The 27,770-nt window shown below is 56.8% G+C and overlaps 1 protein-coding gene and 1 non-coding gene across 2 annotated transcripts; both read right to left on the bottom strand.

Moving 5' to 3' along the window:
* Positions 1–9,471: 9,471 nt before the first annotated feature.
* OPN1SW (opsin 1, short wave sensitive) lies at positions 9,472–17,023 on the bottom strand. The gene is made up of 5 exons (XM_073328962.1): positions 16,678–17,023; positions 14,773–14,941; positions 13,890–14,055; positions 10,906–11,145; positions 9,472–9,594 (listed from the first exon to the last, which is right to left on the bottom strand). Exons 1-5 carry the CDS (start codon positions 17,021–17,023, stop codon positions 9,472–9,474), a joined length of 1,044 nt encoding a protein of 347 aa, XP_073185063.1.
* Positions 17,024–19,655: 2,632 nt separating this feature from the next.
* TRNAP-UGG (transfer RNA proline (anticodon UGG)) lies at positions 19,656–19,727 on the bottom strand. The gene has a single exon. It is a non-coding gene; the product is annotated as a tRNA-Pro (tRNA).
* Positions 19,728–27,770: the final 8,043 nt, after the last annotated feature.

The raw sequence follows: 27,770 nt of genomic DNA, 5'->3' as shown, positions 1-27,770 counted from the left end.
GGGAATGTCTCAGATTGGAACTACCACTGCAGTTTTAGGTCGATACAATCTAATATTTACCTATGCTGGATGACCTTCCTTTGGAAAACAGGCATCTGTTACTGGATGTCTGTTTAAAAGCTGAACCGCTGGCGGCTGTATAGACACAGATGCAGCATCTGAAGTTATAAGCCTATTTTTGTCTCCAGTAGCTTCCTGTACGGGCAGAGAATACTTTCATTTGGACAACTTAAATGAGATTGGAGATGCTGGGTAGGAGTTGAGCTCCGTTTCCTCTCCATCTCCTTGGCCTCATCTACACTAGGAAACAGCAGCTTTTAGGTGAACTGGGGCTGACCGTGGTATGTCCTCGTCTGTGCTTGCAGCTAAACCACGATCAGCATGGCACAGTGGATCCAATTGGTGCTATTTCCTAGCGTAGGCAAGGCCCTCTGCTCCGATCTCTGTAAGTGTGGGGTCATCTGTGACCATCTCCTGGGGTTAGACACTGCACATTGCCACTTCTGCAGCATTATCCGTGTGTATCACTGCCTTAGCTATTCTGATCTTTATTCTCTCTTTGGATGGCCTTTCCCAGCTCTTGCAGCTATCTCTATCAGCCTTCTCTATCGCCACGTCTCCAGACCAGAGCCTGTGCACAATGCTGTGGCTTGGTTTCCTGCATGTGGTTTGCAGAGGGTGCTGGTGTGTTCAGGGCTTTAGACCAAGAGGAAGACCTGATTCCTGCCCTATGTGTTATAAATAATGCAGCTGGCAGGCCTAAGCAGCAAAAGGCTGCAGGATTTCCCCTGTATAGATTCCCATATTTCACACACTACTTTAGGGACTTAATATGCCCACACCCAAGGTGGGGATGAGAGATCTGAAGCAAGGGAGGTTTCGTTGTGCTGGGAAAGAGGATTCCAAGGCTAGGGCTGCATGTCCGTAGCTGCCATGGCACGTCACTCCCATTCTCAAACCTTTCCGCTAGCTTCGCTTTTGTGCAGGGATCCAGCTCCGCCTTCTGCTCCTTGATCAGACCCTGCACTTGCCCTAGTAAATGGGGGCACCTGGCTATAAAAACTGCTCCATAGACAGGCTTCAGTTTATGCCAGGGTCTTTGTCGCCTTTTCCCCCTCTGTGTTCAGTTGCCACTGGCCACCTTTGTGCCTGTTCGACAACAAATGACTCCGGTTGATGCAAACACCTTCTCCACTGCATTCGCTGCCAGCTGGAGTCATCTCCCCGTGTCTCAACCTCAGAAACTCCCCATCACGTTTCAGATTTCTGCTGCATATATTTTTATGCTGCCTCTGACTTTCCCTTTGCCGCTCTGCTGGCTGTCCTTGTATTGTTTGAGGTGACCTGCAAAGGAAAAAGGTCTCCCCCTCCCACCCCTGCTGTGTAAAGGCCTGAAACTCCTGTTAAAAGTTCTTTCTGCCTGTGTTTTGTGCTGGAAATAGCAGCGTTTGTCTCTCCCGTTCTTGCTGGAAGCCCAGAGGGATCATGGTACCACGAGAGCTGGGGCTGCAACTGATACTTAGTCAACTAACCCTATTTTAGCAAGCCCTGCTGTACGTCCTTTTTGGTTGAGGGTCCAGAGGGATCTTCGTGCCCTCCTGGCTGCGAAGTGCCTGTGATGCAGGGATTTTAAAATGTGCCAGAGGGAGGAAAATAGGTAAAATCCCGAAGCATGCCGAGGAGGGCTACACCAGCCTCTCCTGGGGAAAGAAACCCAAAGGCTCTTTAATGTTTGTGCCTTCTCATCAAGGTGATGGAAACAATTCCTGGGTTAGGTACCAATCTCTCCTATTTCAGTATGAAGGGTGAATTGGCACTTCACTGCCTCCCCCAGCCCCTTTTGCTCCCCGGCCCTGATCTCCTACCATGCCTGCATTTCCGCCTCCACCCTCTGGTACCTGGCTGAGTTTGTGGCCACTGTTCAGTGCTGGTGACTTTGACAGATGGATGCTGCTGCAGCCCTTTTTCAGGCCAGCTTTAACAGGAGGCAGGGAAAGGGAGCCAACATGTTCCACAAGGGATGACTGCATCCCACTGCTCTACAGGTCAGGCGTTCCCCACCATTACATTCACACGCGCTACGCACAGAGGCTTACGACAGTAGGGTTCCCCGTGTTACTGCTATTAGTGGAATGGAAGGAATCTTGTCAAAATTCCCTCACATCAGGAAGGCTGCCTGCATGTTGGGCTTGAGCCATCATCAATGCATGTCCAAAGAGGAGAGGGAAAGCGTTCAGTTACCTCCTGCGTCCCCTGGACTTCCCTTTCTTCCCCCAAAGTATTAGCCTCAGCTGACAACTTCCTGAACTGTCCAATCAGAAATTGCAAATTTGCGGAGAGTTCTCTGAAAACGTCCGCTCAATGTGCAGCAGCAGTCAAAACAGCGAACAGCATGTTAGGCCCCATTAGCAAAGGGACAGATCATTAGAAAATATCATAATGCCTCTCTATAAACCCATGGCACGCCCACACCTTGAGCACTGCCTGCAGCTCTGGTTGCCCCATCTCCAGAAAGCTACATTAGAAATGGAAACGGTACAGAGACGGCAACAAAAATGCTTCGGGGTCTGGACCAGCTTCCACATGAGGGGAGATTTGAAAGACTCCGACTGTTCAGCTTGGAAAGTAGACAACACAGGGGGGATATGAGAGAGGTCTGTAAAATCCTGCATGGGGTGGAGAAAGTGAATAAGGACGTGCTGTTTACCTGTTCACATCACAAAAGCACCAGGGCTCAACCAATGAAATTAACAGGCAGCAAGTTTAAAACAGGCTGCAAGTTTAAAACAAACAAAAGGAAACGCTTCTTTCCACAACACAGTCAGCCTTTGGAACCGGTTGCAAGGGGATATTGTAAAGGCCAAAACTAATACAGGGTTCAGAAAAGAACTAAAGTTCCTGGAGGATGGGTCCATCAATGGCTATTAGCCAGGGTGGGCAGGGACCCAACCCTCTGCTCTGAGTGTCCCTAAACGTCTGACTGCCAGAAGTTGGGAGTGGATGACAGGATGATGGACTATTCGATAAATTGCCCTGTTCTGTTCATTCCCTCTGAAGCACGTGGTACTGGTGACAGGTTACTGGGCTAGATGGACCATTGGTCTAACCCAGCATAGCTGTTCTTATGTATGAATGCTTGAGGTTATCTCGATATGGTGTCTTGGTGTAATGTACCTGTTTCACTGGTCCTTACCCTGTGCCTGTTGCCCTTTTCTGAATCTAAAGCCTTCCCGGGCTGTCAAACGTTGCTTAGGGCACCACCATCCCCATCTGTCCTGCTCTTCGCGTGCCCTCTGTGTTAAGTCCCATAAGCCCAGCCCCTTTGGAGCAATGCAGTCACAGGCTGTGGGCAGCTGGATTTCTATTGTCTGCTCTCCTCCACTTCTCTGGGGTCTGTGGGAAGGGTCTGTATGTCCCAGTTCCATAGGATCTGTTAAGGCTGATTCCTCACTCTGGCACTTCGAGTGGGAAATCAGGACTTTAAAAATTAAATACTGGCCACTCCAGGCATGTATTCAACTCCCAAGGTTACAGCTTCTCTCTGACCTTGGATGGGTAGATGCTGCCACCACCCAAGTGAAGAACCCCTTTGAGGACCCAGGAAGGTGCACGTGGGAATTCCTCCCTGTGGGGTACCCTCAAGCCCTTTCACCCCCCTCTGGGGAAGAGCTATGGGGGGAGGGGGAAACAAATCAGCTGTTGCCACCAGCTAATTAAAAAACGTGCATAACCTTCTTGAGACACAGAGATCCAATCCTGTTGTTAAAAAAGGTAAATTTTATTAAAAAAAGAAAGAAAATACATCTGGGAACTCAGGCTATTGCTAGATTTTAAAAGAGTAACTACAAGGATTAAGCACCAAGAATAGCTTTCTTGAGGTCCCGCTTAAAGGTTACAAGCACAACAAAAGCACTGGGGTTAGCACAGAGGAGTCCACAAGCCATAAAGGAATCAAAGGGATAAACCTCATCGCGTCTTCCTAGACAATTCCTGGTCTACGTACATATCTGGGGTTTCAAATGAGCAGTTTCTAGGTATGATCTTGATAAGTTTTTGTACCTGGCCCTAAGCTTTTTACAGCATAGCTGCTGCCCTGTTTGCCTCTCCCTGGAAAAACAACAGACAAACAAAAGGGAAGTTTTTTCTCAATTTTAAAAAGTTCTAGCTTTCCCATTGGCTCTTTTGACCAGCTGCCCACTCCCTTCCTTTTACCTATGCATCGCAGTGAGACTTTTTAACCCTTTACAGGTAAAGCAAGTGGAGAACAGCTACTAAGAGGGATGTTATAGCTACTGGCTGGCTGGGTGTCCATAAAAGGGAGCTACCCTCCTCCCCCCTTTATTTATCACAGGATCCCTCCGGGCTGAGGACTTGATGTAACTTCTTTGAGATGCCCTCACCCGACTCATTTACACCAACTCAGCTTGGGGGCAGGGTGTGTTTTATGTCACCACCGAAAACTTGCCTCCCCTATGTTTGTGCAGCCAGACCTACGGTGCTGCTGGGAAAGTGGGGCAGCTCACCCAGCGTGCCTCAGCAGGGCACAGAGGGCAGGCCCACTGTGATGCCCTGCCCCTGGTGAACATGGCGGGAAGGCCAGGTCAGCCTGGTTACATGGGGAAGGTTAAGGAGCCCAGCCCACACTCAGAAGAGGCGTCTCGTCTCTGGGAAGACCAAGGCGGATGTGGTACGTCGCTGATGTGGTACAAGTATTGACCATGGTTTTTGAACCCAAACTTGATTTAGACCCAACCGTGTCGCTAACTGGATCCAAACTCATTGAAAAGTGGCATCTGACGGCCTCACTGGTCTGACGTCCCACCAATGGAGGAAGTGTGAGTCAATTAAACTGGAAGCCACAGTCACTGTTAACGACCAGATCCCACTTTCCTGTTGGTCTGCACACCTCCTAGTTAGCAGCCCTTTCACGCAGCTTGCTGCAGCCCTGTGCACTGTCATATCCTTTCTCTGCTCTTTTGAAAGGTAGCGTTTGTCCCACCTGATGTTAGGAAGAATGCTCTAGTCGTCAGGGTGCTGCACTGGGCTTGAGTTCAATTCCTATGCTCAAATAAATTGGTTAGTCTCTAAGGTGCCACAAGTCCTCCTTTTCTTTTTGCGAATACAGACTAACACGGCTGCTACTCTGAAACCAGAGTTTGGAGAAGCCACTTCACCCAGCCTGTGCCTCAGTTCCCCACCTTTAAATTGGGGATAATGTCTCCCTATGTCGGGGTGGGGGTGAGGACAAACTCCATTAGCGCTTGTGAGGTGGTCAGACACGACAGTGATGAAGGGCTGATAAGTGCCTAGCTAGAACGCTAGGTAAAATGCAGACGTTTTATAATTCCACCTCCCCGTCTCGTTAAATGTGGGGCTCGGCTTCAAGTTCTGCTCAGCTCTGGGGCAAAGGAAGCATTTGTCCCTAGGGGGTTGAGCGTCTGTAACTGTTCCACAGGGAGCCAGCCCAGCCTTGCGTTAGGGCTGGTCCTGGAACCCTTGTCGTCCAAATGTCATCGTTGGGATGATTTGTAGCAATGTTAGCAAGGGTGAAGAAGTAACAGGCCCTGCCCGTGGCTCTGCTAACCTGTGAAGGTTTGTTACCCACAGCGAAAAGCAAAGCATGTGGCTGCAAAGAGGGCCAGGCAGCCTCCTGGTTGAGGTGAGTGCCCTTGATAATAGCGATTGCACAAGGCAAATACCGAAGCCGTCGAAGGCTTGGGTTTTGTTTGGGACTGACCACTGGCTCTGGCCGTGGGCAAATGCTAGGTCAGGCTGAAGCCACGTGCGCGTTCTTGGGGAAAGGTCATTTGCCTTTTTTAACCTGATTGTGCGTTAATGGAGAAGTTCATGGGTTCAACTGTACGCACAGGTGCGGTTCTGCAAGCGAGCAGGCTGCCCGGAATGAAGCCGTCGGAAACGGGGCCATGCCCAGCTAATCCTGGTCTGGGAGTCGCCACCGTCCCATCCCCCGGGAACAGGCAGCCCTGGGAGAGCCCTCACTGCTCCTGCGACCTTAGCGGGCTGACGGGTACAAAACGGCTCACCACCACCGTGTTGCGTTCAGCCCATTCGCATTGTTTTATTGTCATAACCACTCCTAGAGTATTACCCTGTGCTACAAGGATGAATACAAGGCAAATGGGCAAGTGGGGATACAGGGGTTTGCAGGTATTGCACTTGCTCTGTACATTTAAATACAAACGTATGTTGGGAGCACGGCTCTGGGACTCTGCCCTAGCCTGCAGCGTCCGGGGGTTGAGGTGAATCGCTGGTTGCGGAAGGAGATACTTTGGATTCCAGAGCCCGGACCCCTGCATTGCAAGAGAATGGACATTCCCCTGTGTAATGAGTGGGACTGCTGAGCGGTTCTCGCTTTGGCGGGGTCTGGCAGAGGACCAGGTGGGGAAGCTACTGGTGTTGACCCCACCAAAGGCGGGAGGGAAACGAGAAGCCTCCTTCCCGTGCACACAGTGCTTTGGATCATCCAGGGTCCCCAGGTGTTTTATAAACCACACACACTAGCCCTGCTGGGTTGTAGGGAGAGGCACTGCGGGCCAAGCTCAGAAGGGGGCACACCTCCCCAGAAGTGCCGGGGAGTGCTGAACAGCCACCGAGAACAGACAGGACCTGGGTTGGCAGGGCTCTTCTCCAATGGGCCTCTGGAAGGGGGTGGGCTTGGGCCTGGGGCTTTTAGAAAAGACCCCCCTCCCTGCCTGCCCCAGATCTGCCTTGGGGAGTACAACAGAGACACAGAGGGAGAGCCAGGGCTACCAGCCAGCCCCATCACCTTGGGCGGGGACCAGGTACCGTCTCCATCCCCTGAGGGATAGCTCCCTCCCTCCTGAGCCTAGCTTGTGCCCTCTCACCCTACCCTAGACCATGCCCAGGTGTAGCCTCCATCCTCTCTCCCCACCTCCCACCAGGGTATATAAATACCCCACCCCGAACCCAGCGTGGGGCCCAGTCTCAGCGCGGCTGGAAGGTCTGTGCTTGTACCATGCTGTGCCCCTCACTGTGGTATCTGGGCACCTGACACCCCCTTATGCCTGCTGACGCCCCACGCCACCAGGGAGGCGGTTTGTGTTGGGGGCGGAGCTTGTGGTTAAGGCATTGCGCTGGGATGCCGGAGCTGAGTTCAAGACCTGACTCTGCCATACATGCCCTGGGTGACCTTGGCCGCGTCTCTCTGGCGCTGTTCCCACCTGCACACTGGGGTGCATGAGACCTGGGTGCTCAGACCCTCACAACCACCGCGAAGGGACCAGTCACAGCAAGGAGGTGGCAGTTTGGACTTACCCCTCCGGTCAGCTGTTTTGTTTTGCTACACTCCTGTCTTCTGGCTCCTGAGCATGCAAATTAATTAACCCTGGCTGAGGGGCAGATCCCAGCCCCCCAAACCTGCTGCAAGCCCCGCTGAATTCAGGGGGGTACAACAGGGCAGAAATGGGCCCTCTCAATTCCCTGGCACCCAGAATGAGCCAGACAAATTCAGGGGTGATGGGTAAAGTGACTCAGGAAATGGGGGCAATTCTCAGTCAAAGGGAGCCAGGGGGCTCACGCTGGTGTCCCAAGTGAGGGGGCAGAAGATGATGTCAATCCCACCCTTTTGGCCTCTGGGCTGTCTGGGCTAAAACAAGAGGTTGGGTCTACTTCTTCTTTCGCTCTCTCTTCTGCCTTTCCTGTTGGAAGAGGAGGATGCTGACAAAGTGTCAGGGCCGGGGGGGCATATGGCGCCTGGACCCTGCTCCTGGAGACCCTTTCTGTTGAGTTTTGGGGAGAGCAGTGGGGAATGGCTCTGCAGAGCTGTGACCGTATGGCAGGGGAAGCATCGCCCAGGGCTGACGGGGGACCTGCTACAGATTTCAGATATGAGGCTGTTATAAAGAGGATGGGGATCAATGATTCTCCATGTGGATTGGTGGTAGGATAAGAAGCTTAATCTGCAGCAAGGGAGATCCAGGTTAGATATTATGAGAAACTTCTTTACTCTTGGGGTAGTTCATAGACTCCTAGAAGATTAGGGTTGGAAGAGACCTCAGGAGGTCATCTAGTCCAACCCCCTGCTCAAAGCAGGACCAACTCCAGCTAAATCATCCCAGCCAGGGCTTTGTCAAGCCGGGCCTTAAACACCTCTAAGGATGGAGATTCCACCGCCTCCCTAGGTAGTTCAGCTCTGGAACAGGCTCCCAAGGGAGGTTGTGGATTCCCCATCACTGGGGGGTTTTAAGAACTGGTTGGACAAACACCTGTCAGGGACAATCTAGGATTACCTAGTCCTGCCTCAGCGCAGGGGGCTGGACTAGGTGACCTCTCGAGGTCCCTTCCAGCCCCGCATTGCTCTGATCTCCGTGGGGAGAGTGGGTAAAGGTGGTGCAGTGGAGGAATGGGCCCTAGAGTGCTGGCCAGAGGATGCTGCCTGTCCCCAGAATCCCGGGCTTGGCTCCCGCAGGGGAGCAGGAAACTGCGACTGCAAGGCGCCGTTAGCTGCCCTCACCGCAACAATGGTGCAACACTCGGCAAGAGATTTCAAAGCACCTGACAGCCAGGCGGGCCGACCTCACCAATGTGAGGGGGGGTCGGTGCCATCAGCCATTTCTCAGCTGAGCCACCGAAAGCGCAAGTGACTTTCACACTGTGAGTCAGGGACATTGCCAGGGACAGAACCCAGGAGAGCTGACACCCAACCATCCCGCACCCCACTGTAAACCACTACACCCCAGTCCGCTCCCAGAGCCCCCGGGGATAGAACCCAGGAGACCTGACACCCAGCCCCCCTGCTCTAACCGCTAGACCCCACTCCCCTCCCAGAGCTGGGATAGAACCCAGGCAGTGTGATGCCCAGCTCCCCGCTGCTTTAACCCACTAGACCCCCATTCCTCTTGTGTACCCCACTCACCTTGTAGAGCTGGGGATAGAACCCAGGAGTCCTGATGCACAGCCCACCCCCACTCTAACCACTGACCACACACTGCCTCTCTACCCCTTCCTCTGCCTGCCTCCCCCTCCCAAGCACTGTGTGCTGTTCCCCAGCTGGGGCGGTCTCCTTTGGGTCGGCGGGGCCATGCTTGGACGAAGGAGCGATGACGGCCGGTCAGCAGACCCGACGGGGGGACGCTGGGAGAAGGCAAAGCTGCCCTGCCCCCCTCTCACCACTCAGCCTGCCCCACGCTGCCGGTGCCAGGGGCAGACTCAGCCTGGGGGACAGCAGCTGGGGAGGGTCAACGGGGGGCCCCCCCAGGGGCAGCGTGGGGTTGCTGTCCCCAGCCGGTTCGATCCGTCCTCCCATCGGGGGTCGGTGAGCGCGGGCCAGCTCAGCAATTGAAATTTACAGTGCAGTGTGTCGGAGGCGCAGCCGTGGGGCCGGGCTGTGGGGCCTCGGGGCTTCCTCTCAGAGCCCGTGCTGGAGCCCGGTGCTTGCTCCCCCTGGGCGTGGGTGTCCCGGGAAGGGCTCCGGGAGATGCCGCAGCCTCCTCAGCTGGGGCTGACCTGGCTGGAGGAGACGGACGAGACCTCGGTTTTCTGGGCGGAGCTGGACACGTCGGACTCGTCCGTGATGGGTTTCCCACACACCGTCTCCATGATGCAGGCGCGGAACTGTTCGGGGAGAGAGTGCCACCCCCCTGCACCGTTAGATTGCCGGGGTGGTCCAGCTGGCCACCCCCGGGGGGGCAACTGCCCGCAGGATGCTTCCATCCAGCCCCCCGTAACCACATCCGCCCCCCTTTCAGCAAACCTGCTCCACAAAGGGTCGCGGCAGGATTTCGCACGCCCCCTGCCCCCTGCACAGAGACGCCGTTTGGCAGAGCACGTGCTTCTGGCTGTGGGTTGGAGCATCCCAAAGGGGGACCGGGGTCATTGCTGCGCTGCCCCCCACCCGGGCCAGGTGGCTGCTGCTAGCCCTCTGGCCTCGGCTCACGGGCTGCCACAAGGAAGTGCCCACACGCCTGGGGGGATCTGCGTTGCCATCAGCAGACCGGGCAGGTTAGGCTCGTGCTGTGAGGTGGTGCCGAGAGCCCTCTCTCTCAGTGCCCGCCTGGCGGGTCTGGCCAATCCTCAGCCTCCAGCTGACCCCCGAGTTGGGGTGGGGGAGGAATTTCCCCCCAGATTGGCAGGGACCGAGGGGGTTTCGCCTTCCTCAGCAGCATGGGGCGAGGTCTCCGGCTGGCCTCGCCTGGGCAACTGACGCCTAATCAGCTCGAGTGGCAACTAGGCTGATGGAGGAATTTCTACCGGCAGCTTAGCACTGTCTACACCAGGGCTGACATTGGCTTAATTACCTCCCACAAGACGAGGCATTTTTCACAGCCCTGAGCAAGTTGGCTAAGCTGACCTCACTTTGTCGTGTAGACCAGGCCTCGGTCTCCCCTGTTCTCTGCCTGTGGCTCCCCGAGGAACAAAGTCGTTGGGCTCCCCGTAGGGTGTCTGGGGGCTGGTCATGGCCTTTGCGAGGCAGGCGGTCACACTTGATAATCTAATGGGCCCTTCTGGCCTTAAACTCTATGACTCCTAGGCCCAGACTCTCTGCCTGCCCTCTGCTCTCCTCCCGGGTACAGTGCTGACCATGCCCTCTGCCCCCCAGGCCATGTCCTGGGAACCCGGAGCAGGGACCCGAGCAGAACCTGGCGTCAGCACAGCCCCATTGCCCTGCCCTTGCTCTCAGCCAGGCCTGATGTCGGGCCCATGGTTAATATCATGACCCAGTGACCGCCAGGGCAGGCTCCGTGCACCCCTCCGGGCAACCACCCCACTTCTCCAGATCCGATCCTGGCTGTACCTGGGAAGGGACTTGGGCTGCTCCAGATCCCGCTCTCAGGGACCCCCCGGGACGTGGGCCGGGGCAGGCCTGGTCCGTGGCGCACGCCGAGCCGCGCTGCCCACCAGGGACGGAAGGAAGGAAACGCTCACCTGTTTGTTCATGAAGCAGTAGATGATGGGGTTATAGACACAGGAGCTCTTGGAGAAGAAGGCAGGGACGGTGACGAGGCGCAAGTCGAGGCCGTGGTTGCGGTTGTTCACTATATACATGGCCATGGCCGCGTAGGGCACCCAACAGACGCAGAAGGAGCCCACCATCACCACCACCATGCGGGACACCTCCCTCTCCGCCTTCTGGGTGGTGGCTGACTCTTGCTGCTGGGCCGCTACCTGCAGGCAACCCACCAGGGCCCCCGGGCATGAGCAGCAGGCTCCCAGGCACCCCTTTCCTAGCCCCCTCCTCCACCGGGGTAGCTCCGGAGAGCCGGGCTGCTGAGCCAGGGTTGGATCGGCCAGACGGTCCCTCGTCTCCTCGTGGCAGGTCTGATTTCCCACCCCGCTGCTCGCCTGGCCCCAGCTCCGACTCCAACAGGGAGAAGATCATCCCCGGGGGCTTCCTCCAGGAGTCACAATGCCCCATCCACCCGGGCTTTAGTTACCAGAAACACACGCTCCTTTGAGACCGAGTCTGAGAGCAGGGCGCTCGCAGCCACTGGCATGAGCCGCTCTCCCTGTGGGGGCAGCAGGCCCTGACTGTGTGTTACAGACCAAGCCCACGAACCAGTCCCTGCAGCCATGGGTATTAGAAAAGCAACTCTGAACTGTCCCAGTGGTGGGGGCTCTGTGGAGGACACCTGTCCGTCCGTCTGTCTGGGCGCCTCTTTGGCACGCTCCTCACTAGACGGACCGGCATTTTCTAACATCGGAGACCAGCTACAGGCAAAATATCACCCGTTCAGACTGTCAGAGCTGCAAAGCAATCACACTCACCAGCGTGCAACCCTTCCATCTCACACACACACCGCCCACTCGCCAGCGTGCAAGCCTCCCGTCTCACACACACACCGCCCACTCGCCAGCGTGCAACCCTCCCGTCTCACACACACACCGCACGCTCGCCAGCGTGCAACCCTCCCGTCTCACACACATACTGCACACTCGCCAGCGTGCAAGCCTCCCGTCTCACACACACACCGCACGCTCGCCAGCGTGCAACCCTCCCGTCTCACACACATACTGCACACTCGCCAGCATGCAAGCCTCCCGTCTCACACACACACCACCCACTCGCCAGCGTACAGCCCTCCCGTCTCACACACACACCGCACGCTCGCCAGCGTGCAGCCCTCCCGTCTCACACACACACCGCACGCTCGCCAGCGTGCAAGCCTCCCGTCTCACACACACACCGCCCGCTCGCCAGCGTGCATCCCTCCCGTCTCACACACACACCGCCCACTCGCCAGCGTGCATCCGTCCCGTCTCACACACACACCGCACGCTCGCCAGCGTGCAACCCTCCCGTCTCACACACACACCGCACGCTCGCCAGCGTGCAGCCCTCCCGTCTCACACACACACCGCACGCTCGCCAGCGTGCAAGCCTCCCGTCTCACACACACACCGCCCATTCGCCAGCGTGCAAGCCTCCCGTCTCACACACACACCGCCCACTCGCCAGCGTGCATCCCTCCCGTCTCACACACACACCGCCCACTCGCCAGCGTGCATCCCTCCCGTCTCACACACACACCGCCCACTCGCCAGCGTGCATCCCTCCCGTCTCACACACACACCGCACGCTCGCCAGCGTGCAACCCTCCCGTCTCACACACACACCGCACGCTCGCTAGCGTGCAACCCTCCCGTCTCACACACATACTGCACACTCGCCAGCGTGCAAGCCTCCCGTCTCACACACACACCGCACGCTCGCCAGCGTGCAACCCTCCCGTCTCACACACATACTGCACACTCGCCAGCATGCAAGCCTCCTGTCTCACACACACACCACCACTCGCCAGCGTGCATCCGTCCCGTCTCACACACACACCGCTCGCTCGCCAGCGTGCAGCCCTCCCGTCTCACACACACACCGCACGCTCGCCAGCGTGCAAGCCTCCCGTCTCACACACACACCGCCCGCTCGCCAGCGTGCAAGCCTCCCGTCTCACACACACACCGCCCACTCGCCAGCGTGCAGCCCTCCCGTCTCACACACACACCGCCCACTCGCCAGCGTGCAGCCCTCCCATCTCACACACACACCACCCACTCGCCAGCGTGCATCCCTCCCGTCTCACACACACACCGCCCACTCGCCAGCGTGCATCCCTCCCGTCTCACACACACACCGCCCGCTCGCCAGCGTGCAGCCCTCCCGTCTCACACACACACCGCCCACTCGCCAGCGTGCAACCCTCCCGTCTCACACACACACCGCACGCTCGCCAGCGTGCAACCCTCCCGTCTCACACACACACACCGCCCACTCGCCAGCGTGCAACCCTCCCGTCTCACACACACACACCGCCCACTCGCCAGCGTGCATCCCTCCCGTCTCACACACACACCGCCCACTCGCCAGCGTGCAACCCTCCCGTCTCACACACACACCGCACGCTCGCCAGCGTGCAACCCTCCCGTCTCACACACACACCGCCCACTCACCAGCGTGCAACCCTCCCGTCTCACACACACACACCGCCCACTCGCCAGCGTGCAGCCCTCCCGTCTCACACACACACCGCACGCTCGCCAGCGTGCATCCCTCCCGTCTCACACACACACCGCACGCTCGCCAGCGTGTAGCCCTCCCGTCTCACACACACACCGCACGCTCGCCAGCGTGCAGCCCTCCCGTCTCACACACACACCGCACGCTCGCCAGCGTGCAGCCCTCCCGTCTCACACACACACCGCACGCTCGCCAGCGTGCAGCCCTCCCGTCTCACACACACACCGCCCACTCGCCAGCGTGCAGCCCTCCCGTCTCACACACACACTGCACACTCACCAGCGTGCAGCCCTCCCGTCTCACACACACTCCGCACACTTGCTAGCGGACAGGTGCCCTGGGAACCGGCAGCATGACCTGGCTCTCACCGTCCTGTCTCTCTGCAGCGGGTACTTACGGCTCGCAGGGCGCCCAGCAGCTGGGAGTAGGAGAAGCAGATGAGCGAGAAGGGCACGACGAAGCAGAAGATGAAGAGGAACCAGGTGTAGTATTCGCTCCTGTACTTGGTCCCCACCGTGTACCAGTCTGGGCCGCACGAGCACTGCAGGCCTTCGGGGATGAACCTGCAAGACAGAGGGCACGGCACTTCCCCAGAGCTTGCTCGGCCTTCTGCAGCCGGCACAGCCCACCACCTCCGCTGGCCAGGGCCGGCGGGATGGGCAGGGCCAGCCGCCCCCCGCCCCGTTTGGCGTAGCTTGTTCCCCAGCAGAAAGCAGTCCCTCTGCTCCCAGGAGCACAGTGACTGCACAGGCAAGGGGGAGAAGGTTCCTTGCTCCCAGGCCAATCGTAAGCCTGGCTACTACATCCATGTGCGAGCAAGAGAGGAATCAGAATGACGAGATTTTGAGGCCTGACGGCTCCTGACCTCTCAGGCCGGGAACACGTCCCAGGACCGGCGCGTGCCCTGCCCAGCCAGAGCTCGAGCCCAGAGATCAGACCGAATAGCCCAGTCCCCTGTGCTGCCATCGGGGCGGCAGCCCAGGTGCGAAGCCGGCGCTTGGCAAAACTGCCTCTGAACCAGTTCGGCGCGAGAGGCTTTGCACACCACCAGCTCCCTGCAGAGCTGGCTCACGGCTCAGCCTGCCAGGCACTCTGCCATGGGGCTGGGGAGGCCCCCCACATCTGCTCCCTCTTGGCAGGGGCGTTTGCCAGGCAATGCCACGAGGCTGGGCAAGGTGATTGGAAAGAGGCAGGCCCAGGGCACACTGGGGCGGCTGGTCAGGGGAGCTTCCTCCTCCCTCTCGAATGCCCCTGCCCCCAGCTCCCTGCCCGGCTCCTACCGGCTCCACCCGAAGTAGGGTGGGATGGAGACACCGATGCCGATGACCCAGGTGGCCGCCACCGCCATCAGGGCGTGCTTGGAGCTGAAGCGGAAGTTCCCGAAGGGCTTGCAGATGACGATATAGCGTTCAAAGGCCAGGAAGGCCAGGGACCACCCGGTGACCAGGCCTGGGGAAGGCACAGGGAGATTAACCCATACAATCCCAGAGCCCAGCATCCCCCTGCAGCCTCCAGCCTCTCCCTGTGCCCAGATGCACCGCCAGGGACCCCCGAACCCACCTCGCTGGCGTCCTGGGGTGCATGGACAGGATACTGAGAGGAGCTCAGCTGACGTGGAGCTGGCCTGTTGAACCTCTGCCCCATGTTTCTCCCTTTTCCCCACTAGCCAGACCCCTGCTTCCCCACCACAGACACTTCTGGACACAGGTGGGGGGGTGGGGGACGGCCAGTTCTCCGCATGCATTTGTTGCACGCAGAGTGACCCGGGGAAACAGCTGGTGGAAACTCCCCTCGCATCTCAGCGGGGCTGGGGAGCCGGGTGAGTTTATCTGGGGACGGGAAGGGGCGGGTCGCAGCAGAAGCTGCCTGGAAAGTCATTTCGTCCCCCTTCACCTCGTCCCCCTGGATTGTGGAACATCCACCAGACTCGGGTTTGGCTTTGGAGTGAAGCCAGCGGTGACAGCAGCCTGGTCACCCCAGGGGCCAGTTTGTGAATGAAGGTGAAAATCTCTGGCCCCGATCCTGCAACTGGATCTGCCAGGCTGCCACGGTCACCTGCTCTTCTGCAGCCTAGCACAGCAGCTCTCCCAGGGCTGCAGCCTGTCTGCACAGGGCTCCCCTGGACTGGCTCCGTCCAGCCTCCGGTGAAGGCAGCAGGAAATCGCCCCTCGTGGGTGTTGGGCCCTTCAGGAACTATGACACTGCCATGCATTCAGAGCTTACGCCCGCTCTGATGCCTGGCACTGCGGGGACCGGAGAAGATGCAGTAAAGGACAGCAACAGGATGGCTGAAGAGGGTCCCCACCCCGACCCTGCCTGCCCTGGGGCTTCCCTGGGAATATGGAGGTGCCTGCTCTCCTCTCCAGATGGATTCCTCAGCTCTTCTCCCACCCCGTCCCAGTTCCCATCTCCACCCGGAGCGGTAGGTCATGTGGGCATCCCAGGGGAACCACAGAAGGTTGGCCCAACACCTTAAGCCTGGGGGCCCCATCCCCACTGACTGCCTGCCAGCGTCCCCCCCTGTTGCTCTTGATTTCCCCTATGGACATCCCACCCCCATTCGGTTCTACTTGGGCCTGATCGTTAAAAGAAACCAGCTGCCTAATTGTGCTCACAGGACCATAAGCACGGCCAGACTGGGCCATCCAGCCCAGCATCCTCTCTGCTGACAGTGGCCAGTGCCAGGTTCCCCAGAGGGAACGAACAGAACAGGGCAATCTCGAGTGATCCAGCCCCTGTCGCCTATTCCCAGCTCCTGGCAGTCAGAGGCTTGTGATCACAGGGCCCGATAGCCCAGAGCAGCTGTGTGCGTGTGCAGTCCCCCAATTTGCACGAGCCGTCAGGGCGACCGGCCTTTCCGCGCAAGTTTTGCACCTGCAAAGGGGCGCGTCAGGCTTTTAAAACGCCTTGGATCTGCGCCCCGGGGCTGCCCAGCGCTTCCTGCCTCCTCTCACGTCTGCCTCGTCCCCAGAGCAGCCCCCGCTGCGGAGCGGCCTCTCCTTGAGGCCCCGGCAGCGGGGAGGGAAGCAATTAGAAAGTAAAGGCAGACCCTCAGCTGGTGCAAACAGCTGGAGGTCCACCGGCTTCACTAGTGCCCCCCAGTGCCCCCCCTTTGAGCCCACGCCGCAGCCCAGGGCTACTGGGACCCCCCTGGGGCCTGCCCGCGGCCCCTCTCCCTGACTTACCTGCGACCGAGCCGAGGAAGGCCTCCAGGGCGCAGACTTGCCGCCCGAAGATGAAGTAGCCCTGGGAGCTGGCGATGAAGACCGTGAAGACGGAGAAGGTGCAGAAGATGAAACCCCCCAGACAGATGTTGACCAGGATGTAGTTGAGTGGCTGGCGCAGCTTCTTGTACTTGATGGTGACCACGAGGACGATGGCGTTGAGGGGCACGCCGGCGAAGAACACGAAGCCCATGAAGGCCGTCTGGAAGTAGAAGGCCCAGAGCGGGGCGATGTGGTACTGGGGCCCGTCCCAGGGCCCCACCGAGGAGATGTTCTCAAAGAGGTAAAAGTCTTCTTCCCCCGACATCCTGCTGGCCGGGAGCGCTGCACGGAGCCTGCCCCGGCTCCCTTCCCCCTTCTAATATACAATCCCCGAGGGGACAAGCCACTTAAGGGCTCATGGGGGGATCAGGCATTAAGCCTGAGCTTCCTATGGACAAAGTTTGGGATTAGGGGCGCTAAGCCCCTTACCTCCTGTCCCCTAAACCCCCTGAGAGGGTAATCTTGTTGGCTGCGCAGCCGGGAGCCGATTGTGTGGACTCTAGGGGATTCCGGGGGGAGAAAGGGCAGGGGGCGGCTGGCAGCCTGCTTCTGTTCAGTGGGGCTGGGTGGACGGACCTCAGGGAGGTGGGTTGTGGGGGCCGTGAATCCAGAGGCACCCCAGTGGGCGGCTGTCACCTGCCTCCCTCTTTTCCGCCAGGAGACGGAGCAGTCCCGGCAGGTGCACCCCAGCGCGTTCCCCCTCGGACCCTGTCCCAAGCCATTTGAAAGGGGGCTCCCAGCCTTTCCCTTTGGGGTCTGTGGCTCCGCCGGGGTCTCGCGGCAGGAGAGATTTGGAGCCTACATTTCCTGTTGCCGTCTTTCCCCTCCTCTCCCATCCTGCCGGGCTCAGCATGTGCCCAAACAGCTGGGGGAGGGTTGGCCACACTGTGCACGTATAATAACGATGCTGGTTCTGGTGGGACACTTCTGAGAATGACAATTCAGGACAAATTGCTTCAAGCAGGGCAGTTACAGCCCCGGACTGGTGGGTCTCCACCTCTAAGGCACCAAACCAGCCAAACAGAGAGGACGTCGGTCTCACCCCACCAGCTAACCACAAGTCACACAAGCAATTCCCTTAGACGCTCCAGTTCCCCAGTATCACCACCAGGGCCACCCATTATGGGGACGACTGGTTATGAAAACCAAGACCCCAGTGAAAGGAAAACGGTTCTCCCGATCCCAAAGGACCAAGCCCCAGACCCAGGTCAATATACAAGTCAGATCTCACCCACAAATCCCGCTGTTGCCAATCCTTTAGAATCTAAAATCTAAAAGTTTATTCATAAAAGGAAAAAAGATACAGATGAGAGCTAGGATGGGTGAGATGGAATCAATGAGATCCAGTGATGGCCAAGTTCTTGGTTCAGGCTTGTGGCAGTGATGGAATAAACGGCAGGTTCAAATCCAGTCTCTGGAGAACGTCCCCAGCTGGGAGGGGTCGTTCAGTCCTTGGTTCAAAACTTCAGTTTGTAGCAAAGTCCCTCCAGAGGCAGGAAGCAGGATTGAAGACAAGATGGAGATGAGGCATCAGCCTTTTATAGTCTCCTCCAGGTGTAAGATCCCCTCTTTGTTCGTACTGTGGAAAATTACAGCAAAATGGAGTTTGGAGTCACATGGGCAAGTCACATGTCCCTGCATGACTCAGTTTGCCAGCGGACGCCACTGCTTACATGTTAGTTTGAACGTTTTCAGGAGAGCTCAGATGTGGATTGGTGTCTCCCAAAATCCATTGTCAGTTAAGTGTTTCTTGATTGGGCACTCAATTTGCAAATTTCTTTCTCTAGAAACTGACCAAGTGCTTTACTAAGGCTACTCACGGCTAAATTCAGTGCCTTACATAATGTAAGGCTACTTAGAATCAAAGCACATTGAGATACAAGTACATAGCCAATATTCATCACTTCAACCACAACAACGATAGACCCATACAGACAACATAATCCTACCCAGCCAGCCCTAACCTCTCCATAGACACCTCACACGACAACCTCTGTACAATATTTGCTGCAAATATATAACAGTGGTTGCAACAGGGGTCTACAGTTACAGATTATGTCAATAACATCACAGCATGGCACCAAAATGGAGCATGGGGGGAGGACAGTGTGGCGGTGAAGTGACCGGGGCCCGGGGCTGCCCGACGCAGCGGGGATGTGACCGGGGCCCGGGGCTGCCCGGCGCGGCGGGGACGTGACCGTGGCATGGGGCTGCCCGATGCGGCAGGGACGTGACTGGGGCCCGGGGCTGCCCGGCGCGGCGGGGACGTGACCGGGGCATGGGGCTGCCCGGCACAGCGGGGCCCTTACGATACCCTAGTATAGCACAGCAGTGCCCAAACCTGGTTTCCAAGGCCACATCTCAGCTTCCCCAGGGTCGCCTCTCCTTTGCGTATTAACTGGCACCAGCTGAAACATTCCAACCCCTGAGATCGGCTCGGCTTTGGCAGCCGAATAGAAACTGTAGCGGAGCCGGCCATGGAAACCAGCCGCCCGCAATGTTGGGTGTCAGAGCAACGTGGGTGGGGAGCTTTGGGGAGGCACTTAGGGACTCCAAGGGCCACCCCTGGCTTTTGCGCTAAGGTCGGCCAGGCAGGAGGAGACCCCAAAACATCTGGCTCTATTGAGCATCAGAAAAGTTTGCGGTGGGGGAACCTTAATCGTTCCCATCCAGCTGTGACGTGGCCTTGGCAGCCAGGCTGGGCACAGCCATGGATTTTAGGCAATAAAATTCCTCCTCCTCTTCACTGAGCTTCTCTTCTTGGGGGTTTCAGAGTAACAGCCGTGTTAGTCTGTATTCGCAAAAAGAAAAGGAGGACTTGTGGCACCTTAGAGACTAACCAATTTATTTGAGCATGAGCTTTCGTGATTCTGGCAGATCCCCCAACCATTAAAAATGGGCTTGTCCGGGATTTGAACCCGGGACCTCTCGCACCCAAAGCGAGAATCATACCCCTAGACCAACAAGCCAGCTGGGGAAAGATGTTTGCCAGATGTTATCTTAGAGGAGACCTTGGCAGTGCTGGCAACCACAAGACCATGTGGCCTCTGAGGTTCAAGCAGCTGAAGAGCAATCTCCCCCGGCTCCTCGGCACACCTTACAGCACTTACAGTTTACACCTTGGGTGGCTCAGACACAGTAGCCACTAGACCCTGAGTCAAGCCACTTCCAGCAAACCAGAGCCCCCACAAAACCAATCCCTGGCTCCTTAAGGGGCCCATTGCTTGCGTCTCCCCCTAGGAACGTTGCTGCGTTGGCGATAAGCCATGCTGAGAGGGGGGAGCTGTGACAGAACACACCCCGTGTTCACAGCCTGCACACTGGTTTGCACGAGGGATGCCTCGTGAGCTGTTTAAAAACTCAGCATTTGCTGATCAGTAGCAGCCGGGCGCCGTGCACGGCACAGCCTGACATGTGACGTTGTAAACACGAGCAGAAATCAGGACTAAAAGCAGGTTTTCCAGAGACATCTGGGGAGTGGTCAAACCAGTTCCTCAGGGCAAGCCGACACCTCGGCCAGGTGTAAACAAGGCCTGTGGGCCATTACCTGCTCAGTGCCCGTTCTTGGGTGGGGCAAAAAGCTACGTCTTAGCAAAGAAACAGCATAGGGTTCCTGTCCTCACAGACGGCCTGTCGTTAGGCTCCCAGCTGGAGATGGGGGGACAGGACTATACAAAGGAGGGGCAGACACCCCTCTCCGTCCCCCTGCCCATCGCATTCTCTGCACCGGAAAAGACAAAGGAAGCCGCTGTTGGACTCTGGAGGAGGCGTCCTGACCTCAAGGGGCTGCTCAGGGAGATCGCTGGAGGCACCTGGCCAGACAACTTTGCTTTGACTCTAATAGAGTATGTGAGGTTGGGCACCCGTAAATGTCTTATCTTTATTTTTCTTGTGTCTGACTCTTACGCCTCCTTCCTGGGCCTCACTGAAAATCGCTCTTTGTAGCTAATACACTTGATTTGTTGTTTTAGCTAATCCAGTGTGTTAAGTTGAACTGTCTGGATAACTACTTAAAATAATAAGCTGGGATATTGTTCCCTTAGAGTAATAATAGGCACAATATATTTGTGATGTCCAGGAGAGGGCTGGGCCATGCAGGACATCAGTTTCTGGGGGAAATCTGAGGACTGGGACTGTTGGGTCACCCTGCAGGAGAACCCAGGCTGGTAAGAGCCGGGCTGTGGCTGCTGCTGATCACGCACAGACGTCGCTGGGAGTGACTTGCATGCGGGAGGCTGTTCGTGAGCAGTGCAGGACTGGAGGCCACAGCAGCAAAGCGGTGTAAAGAGCACCCCAGGTTAGAGGGCAGGGGAGACACAGCTACTCGTTGTCTGGATTCTGCCCTGGGTATGGCACAGGAGCCCATTCTGAAGCTGGGGGAGGGAAAGCCAGGTGCCTCAGGAGTGGATTGCAGCCCCATTCATGGTCAGCCTGCCCCGAGAGCAGAACATTCCCAGATCTCAGGGATATTGGCGCTTGTGCCCGGCTGTGACGTTCCCCTTGGTTTGCAGTAGCCGGTAAGGGAGCGGCATTGGGTGTGAAGAGGTGTGACCTTCCCTCATCTGTCTCCATGTGCTCACTGCACGGGCAGGGCAAGATCACTGGGGCAGCAGCAGTGCTGACCCCTAGACAACTAACCAGGTCCCAGCTGGGGGCAATGGGAGGTTTTCGGGCAGTGGGTCAGGTGTCTGGAGTGAGCCTCTGAGACAAAATGGGAATTTACTGTAATATTTTTATTAAGCTGATATGTGCCTCAGTTTCCCCTATATTGTGCTTGACTACCCAGTGTGGCCGAGGCCGACCTTATATCAGTGGAGGACCCAAGAAGTCAATGGCAAATCCAGTCACCAGGACAGTGCCCTAGAGGTAGATGGATTTCCCAGCCCCTCAGCAGGGAGCTGAGCAAAGACCCCAGCTGAAGCACAAAGGACTGGGAAGGGGTGAGGTGCAGGGTACAGCCAGCTGCTGTAGGGAGACAGGGCTCTCACCTGGGACCTGCCCAGGGAGCTCAAACTGAGACAGAGCCAGACCACGGCTTTCACCGCAGCTTGGCTGGGCTCTGGGCTGGCCAGATGGACTTGGGCCATGCTCTAACCATGCCAACTGAAGGTCCCTGTGCCTAACACCCCCGACTGGTGTGACAACGGCGTGTGAGTCGTTGTGAATGCTCGGAGAGGTGCATCAGTCCCAGCGTAGTGGCCAGGTCTCTCCAGGGTCTGTCTCCACAGGACTTCTCTGTAATGCTTTCACCCTATGAATAAATGGGGCTGCTTCAAAGGAGCCAGATGGTAACATAACCACAGCGATACACTGGGCATCGCCTTTGGGGAGAGAGCAAAGTGCAGACGCCAGCCTTTCAGGCAGTCTGGCTTGCTGGGGATATTACAATATAGTCATGGAACTGTGCAGCCCGAAAAAACCCCCGTCAGGAGGGAGACAAATGCAGCCTGCTTGCACCATAAGCAAGAATCACATCCCTAGACCAACGAGCTGTGAAAGGGGACACTGGCAGTGCTGGAAACCAAAAGCACAAATTATTCTCTGTATATGTGGAGTCTATAATTAAGGCTGTCAAACTGTCCCATAGTGGCTCACGGGCGCGAGTCCCAGCCTCACCGCAGACTGTTAAGAACCAGCCCACAAACCCCAATTTGGTTGTGAGTTCTATACTTCGATTTCACCAATTATCAAGTGTAAACTCCCTCACGTGGGGTCACAGACAGTCCCCGGGGGGTACGCCGATCTGCCTGGCCACCCAAGTGAGCTTCTCTTTGTGATAGATGGTCCCTTACATCAAAGAGCACAGCAATATTCGGATTACTCCGTCACTTGCCCCAGGTCAGTTGCACCTTATGTAAGTGGGGGAATAGTCCCGTTATTGTGGGGAATTTTCCTGGCTTCTGCACTACCCCGGTGAAGTGGGCTAGCGAAAGGATCTGAGTCCTCGCTCCCACTTCCTTTACCCAGTGGCCTCCCTGCCCCTGAGGACTCCCCTTCCACTCTCCTGTCTGGCAGAGTCCTCGTAACCCCAACAAGGCTGGGCCCAGGATTCCTGGGGGGCTCAACCCCCAAACCTGCTGCTCCAGTGGGGGGGGCGGCTCCCGGGGGCCCTGCACAGGACCAGCGCCAGCAGGGCCAGAGCAGGGGATCCAGAGAGCCATTAAAGGGGCCAGGTCCTGCTCCCTCAGCTGCTTTCCTGCCCCTCCCCCCCCAAGGGGACAGACTGCCTAAGGGCTCTGTCCTTTTCCAGGGAAGGCACCCTGAATCCCAGCCCTGTTCCTCCAGCCTCCACCAACACCCCACTTCGCAGCTGCTCCGCGGGGCCCGACGCTGGCTGGCCAGGTGTCAGCTCATGCCAAGGTCCCCATCCCTCAGTGGAACGCTGACGGCTCCATGGTTGGACCCAGGCTGGCTCCCCTGGATGTTGTATTGTTCAGACAGGTATTAGCATTATCAGGGGGTGGGGAGTGTTCAGACTTTATTGAAAGCTTGTGAGGTGCTGCCGGCCTTCATCTCACCTGTAACAGCTGTAGCCCATTGTGACACCGCACCCCATATTCTTCACAGTGATATTATTAGGATATGATTATAACATAGTTATGATGTATTTCATGCAAAATAAGTCATGTGAGGTGTCATTGGAAAGGTGATTTGCTGAATATGATTCTCTGTTTGTCTGCCTGTATCATTTTGGTCTCTGAAGTTATGAATATTGACTCTGTCTCTGCATTTCCAATGTAGTTACACCTGGGGAACGCCCACTAGACAAGATGCTTTCAGTCTAGATAGTGCATGGGGAACGGCCTATTCAGGGCAATGGGCCATTAAGAAAAAACAGTAGACCTTAGGAGAACCTTATCTCCCATCCGGGGATCCTTCCTGAGAAGGCTACGGATGCCTGTGAGTTATGGCGGCTAGGACTCTACAGGAACATGTGACCAGGCCACATGATGCTGGACTCCATCTTGGGATGTCATTGTTTTTCTACAGACTGATCTGGGAACCAAGCTTTGGAACAAAGGGTTCCCACCATATGCCAAAGCTATATAAGGCAGGGAGTGACATCATCTGGGGTTCTTCCCTCCCCATGCAAGAAGACTCCTGGAAACACCTGAGGAACAAAGACTGAACTGGGGGAAGTGCTGGACCTAGGCTAAAGGGATTTCTAGCCTGTGAATGAAAGACCTGGGATTCCAAACTGTAAGCAAGTGCAGCTTGCCCCTTAAGTATCTGCAGCCTGCTCGTATAATCTCTTAGGGTGTGAATCTGCTAATTCATATCCACTGTACTTAGTATATTAAGTTTAGTTTGAGTTTTTTGTTTATTTGCTAGGTAATCTACTTGGATCTGTTTGCTATCCCTTATAATCACTTAAAATCTATCTTTTGTAGTTAATAAACTTGGTTTTGCTTTGTGTAAGGGGACTGTTGCCCCCTTACTAACATTCAGTGGGGGGTTTTAGTTTTTAGTTGCTAGCTCCCAGCACTAAAAAGGGAGAAGGGTCGATGGGGAATCAGGACCCTGAGACTGACAGCCCCCAGGAACAATGGGGAGAGGCCAATGCTCCAGGTCAGCCTGAATGACAGGGTGGGCAGGCTAATCAGGGAGTCAGGAGGCCAGGGAGGTCCCGTCCTCCGTGTGAGCTGGATTTGCCTGGGTCAGACAGAGTGGGGCCGAGCTAAGGAGAAAGCAGGGGCCCAAGCTAAGCTGGGGAGCAGAGCTGGGCCAGATCCAGAGGGACTAGAAAAGCAGCCCAGAGAGAGCAGACCCTGTCCTGGGAGCAGAGCTGCAGCCCCAAAGCCAGAGGCACAGCCCAGAGAGAGCAGACTTGGCCTGGGAGCAGAGCTGCAGCAACCAGAGCAGCCAGAAAAGCAGCCCAGGAAGCAGGTCAGTGCTGGGCGCAGAGTCACAGAAGCAGCCTGCAGAGCAGACCTGTCCTGGGAGCAGAGCTGCAGCAACCAGAGCCGGAGGGGCCAGAGAAGCAGCCCAGGGAGCCGGAGGCAGAGCAGCAGCCCGGCAGAGACCGAGTGGAGCAGCCGGGGCTGGAGCAGTCTGGAGCTGGGTGCGGTGAGCAGCTGGGGAGAGCGAGGGGGACCCTGGGCAGTGGGCCCAGCACAGGGACATGCCTCAGCCAAGAGGCTCTGCAGGCCAGGCTTGGATCGTAACCCCGACAGGGCAGGGGTGACACTGGGAAGAAGGGTCCTACCACTTAGAGCCTGAGAGCGTGTGGCCACCACCACAGCGAGTGTCCGACCAGCAGCATCCCTGCAGCACGGCCAGGGCCGGAGAAGAAGGCCTGGGACTTACAAGGAACAGACTGTGAACTGCCCTGATGTTCCAGAGACCCTGTTTGTGATGTTCCCTGCCACAGAGCGGGGTGATGTGTTTCCTTTAACCCTTTCCCATTTTTCCTTATTCTTTTTAAAATTAATTGTTGATTAATTAACTTGCATTTGCTTTAACTTGTATGTAATGGTCAGTGGGTCAGAGAAGTGCCCAGTGCAGAGAGAGTACCCCGGAGTGGGGACACCCTAGCCCCTGTCCTAGGTGACCACAGCAGGGTTGGGGGTCGAGCCCCTCAAGAATCCTGGGCCCAGCCTTGTTGGGGTTATGAGGACTCTGCCAGACAGGAGAGTGGAAGGGGAGTCCTCAAGGGCAGGGAGGCCACTGGGTAAAGGAAGTGGGAGCGAGGACTCAGATCCTTTCGCTAGCCCACTTCACTGAGGTAGTGCAGAAGCCAGGAAAGTTCCCCACAAGAGTGGGACTATTCTCCCGCTTACATTTGTCTAAACCAGTGTGTGGGAATCATAACCCAGGGACAGAAGGCTGTTGCATAGTCCTCTCCACATTGAGGGAGAGGGTGAATTTTATGAGCTTAAGCTGTACAGTTCCCTGTGCAGCTCCAGATGGTATAATTCTGGGTTTATACTCTAGAGGGGTGTGTGCCTAGGGATCTGGAAGTTGCCTTAACTGTAGCCTTCCCATGCAGGGGCTGGTCAACGAGCCTGCATGTAACTGCAGCTGGGTGAATGCTGGTGAAAGTGCCGGCTGGAGAGGGCTTTGCAGCTTTTCACAGCAGTACAGTGTGAGACGGAGCCCAGGCTGGTGGGTTGGGTGGCTCAATGGTACCCCAGTTCTAGATGGATCCGGGGGGCAGCGGGGGACTTGTCACACCTGTATTGTAAGGTAATGTTTGAGAGTTTTGCTCTGTGAGAGAGTATCTCACCAGACGGGAGAGAGGCGTTAACTCGTGTGAAGTGCTGGTCTCCGACAGAAGGTGGCCAGCTCTCGCCCGGCGTCAGACCTCCCGTTCCTGGGCAAGCTCAGAGCTGAAACCAGCTCCAGGCTCCTCTAACTGCAGCCAGCAGGAGGGACCCGGCACCACCTGGCTTCAGGCCCAGACACGGAACTGGAGCTGGTTTCCTAGCCCTGATGGCTGAGCTCCTCCGGTCAGTGGGGAGAGGGGCAGCCATCCTGTCTCAGCCCCCTGGGCCTCTCTGCAGCGATCCACACTGGGGGCCAGGAGCTTCCGCTGGCTCGCCCGAGAGGTGGCAGGGTCGATGGGAAGGTGCTGAAACGGTTTGAGTCATAGAATCCTAGAATATCAGGGTTGGAAGGGACCTCAGGAGGTCATCTAGTCCAACCCCCTGCTCAAAGCAGGACCAATTCCCAGTTAAATCATCCCAGCCAGGGCTTTGTCAAGCCTGACCTTAAAAACCTCTAAGGAAGGAGATTCTACCACCTCCCTAGGTAACGCATTCCAGTGTTTCACCACCCTCTTAGTGAAAAAGTTTTTCCTAATATCCAACCTAAACCTTCCCCCACTGCGACTTGAGACCATTACTCCTCGTTCTGTCATCTGCTACCATTGAGAACAGTCTAGAGCCATCCTCTTTGGAACCCCCTTTCAGGTAGTTGAAAGCAGCTATCAAATCCCCCTCATTCTTCTCTTCTGCAGGCTAAACAATCCCAGCTAAACAATCCCAGCTCCCTCAGCCTCTCCTCATAACTCATGTGTTCCAGACCCCTAATCATTTTTGTTGCCCTTCGCTGGACTCTCTCCAATTTATCCACATCCTTCTTGTAGTGTGGGGCCCAAAACTGGACACAGTCCTCCAGATGAGGCCTCACCAATGTCGAATAGAGGGGAACGATCACGTCCCTCGATCTGCTCGCTATGCCCCTACTTATACATCCCAAAATGCCATTGGCCTTCTTGGCAACAAGGGCACACTGCTGACTCAGTCCTTCCTGGAGGGACACCCCCAAGGAGCAGTGATGGGAAACTGCCCCTCCCCCCCAGCCCCCTCGCTTGTGGGGCTCCACCAGGGTCCGTTCTCTCTCTCTGGCCCTTTTCAACGTCTACATGCAACCACCGGGTGAACGGGCCAGAGCAGGACTGTACATTGCCTCGGTACAGTTGAATATTTACATTATCTTAGTAAGTTTGTTTCAATCGTTCATCACACTTTAGTTGCACAGATCAGAGAGAGAATCCGAACTCGGTCAATGGGCGTATGCAGCGTTGCTGTAGCCGTGTCAGTCCCGGGATATTAGAGAGACAAGGCGGGGGAGGTGATGACTTTTATGGGACCAACCTCCATTGGTGAGCGAGGCGAGCTTTCGAGCTCCGCAGAGGTCTGCTGCAGGCCCGGGACAGCGTGGCGTGTGCATGTCACCCCACGGGGGGGATACGCCATCCTTCGCTGTGCAGGCTGGCTGGGGGCAGGCAAGTGCCCGAGGCTCGGTAGGAAGGGACGTGAGAAGCAGGGTGCTGGGTATGAGAAGCCTCCATGGCCAGCTGTAGAGAATCCTTGCTCAGCGGGTGCCCTGAGGCTCAAGGCTTGTTTGTCAGGGCTGCAGCAACAGCTGGCAGTTCCCTTCTGCTCTGCAGACTCCCCAGGAAGGCGGGGTGAGGCAGCAGCCAGCCCCTGTCAGTGTAACCCGATCACCAGGCTGCTGCTTTGCTGAGGTGGCATCTTGAGCAACAGCTGGAAAAACTGCTATAGGGT

Source organism: Lepidochelys kempii, chromosome 1 (assembly GCF_965140265.1).
Source record: "Lepidochelys kempii isolate rLepKem1 chromosome 1, rLepKem1.hap2, whole genome shotgun sequence".
In the NCBI taxonomy this organism is placed as follows: Eukaryota; Metazoa; Chordata; order Testudines; family Cheloniidae; genus Lepidochelys; species Lepidochelys kempii.
Note: the sequence above shows the minus strand (reverse complement) of the source record. Positions and strands in the feature narration are given on the sequence as shown.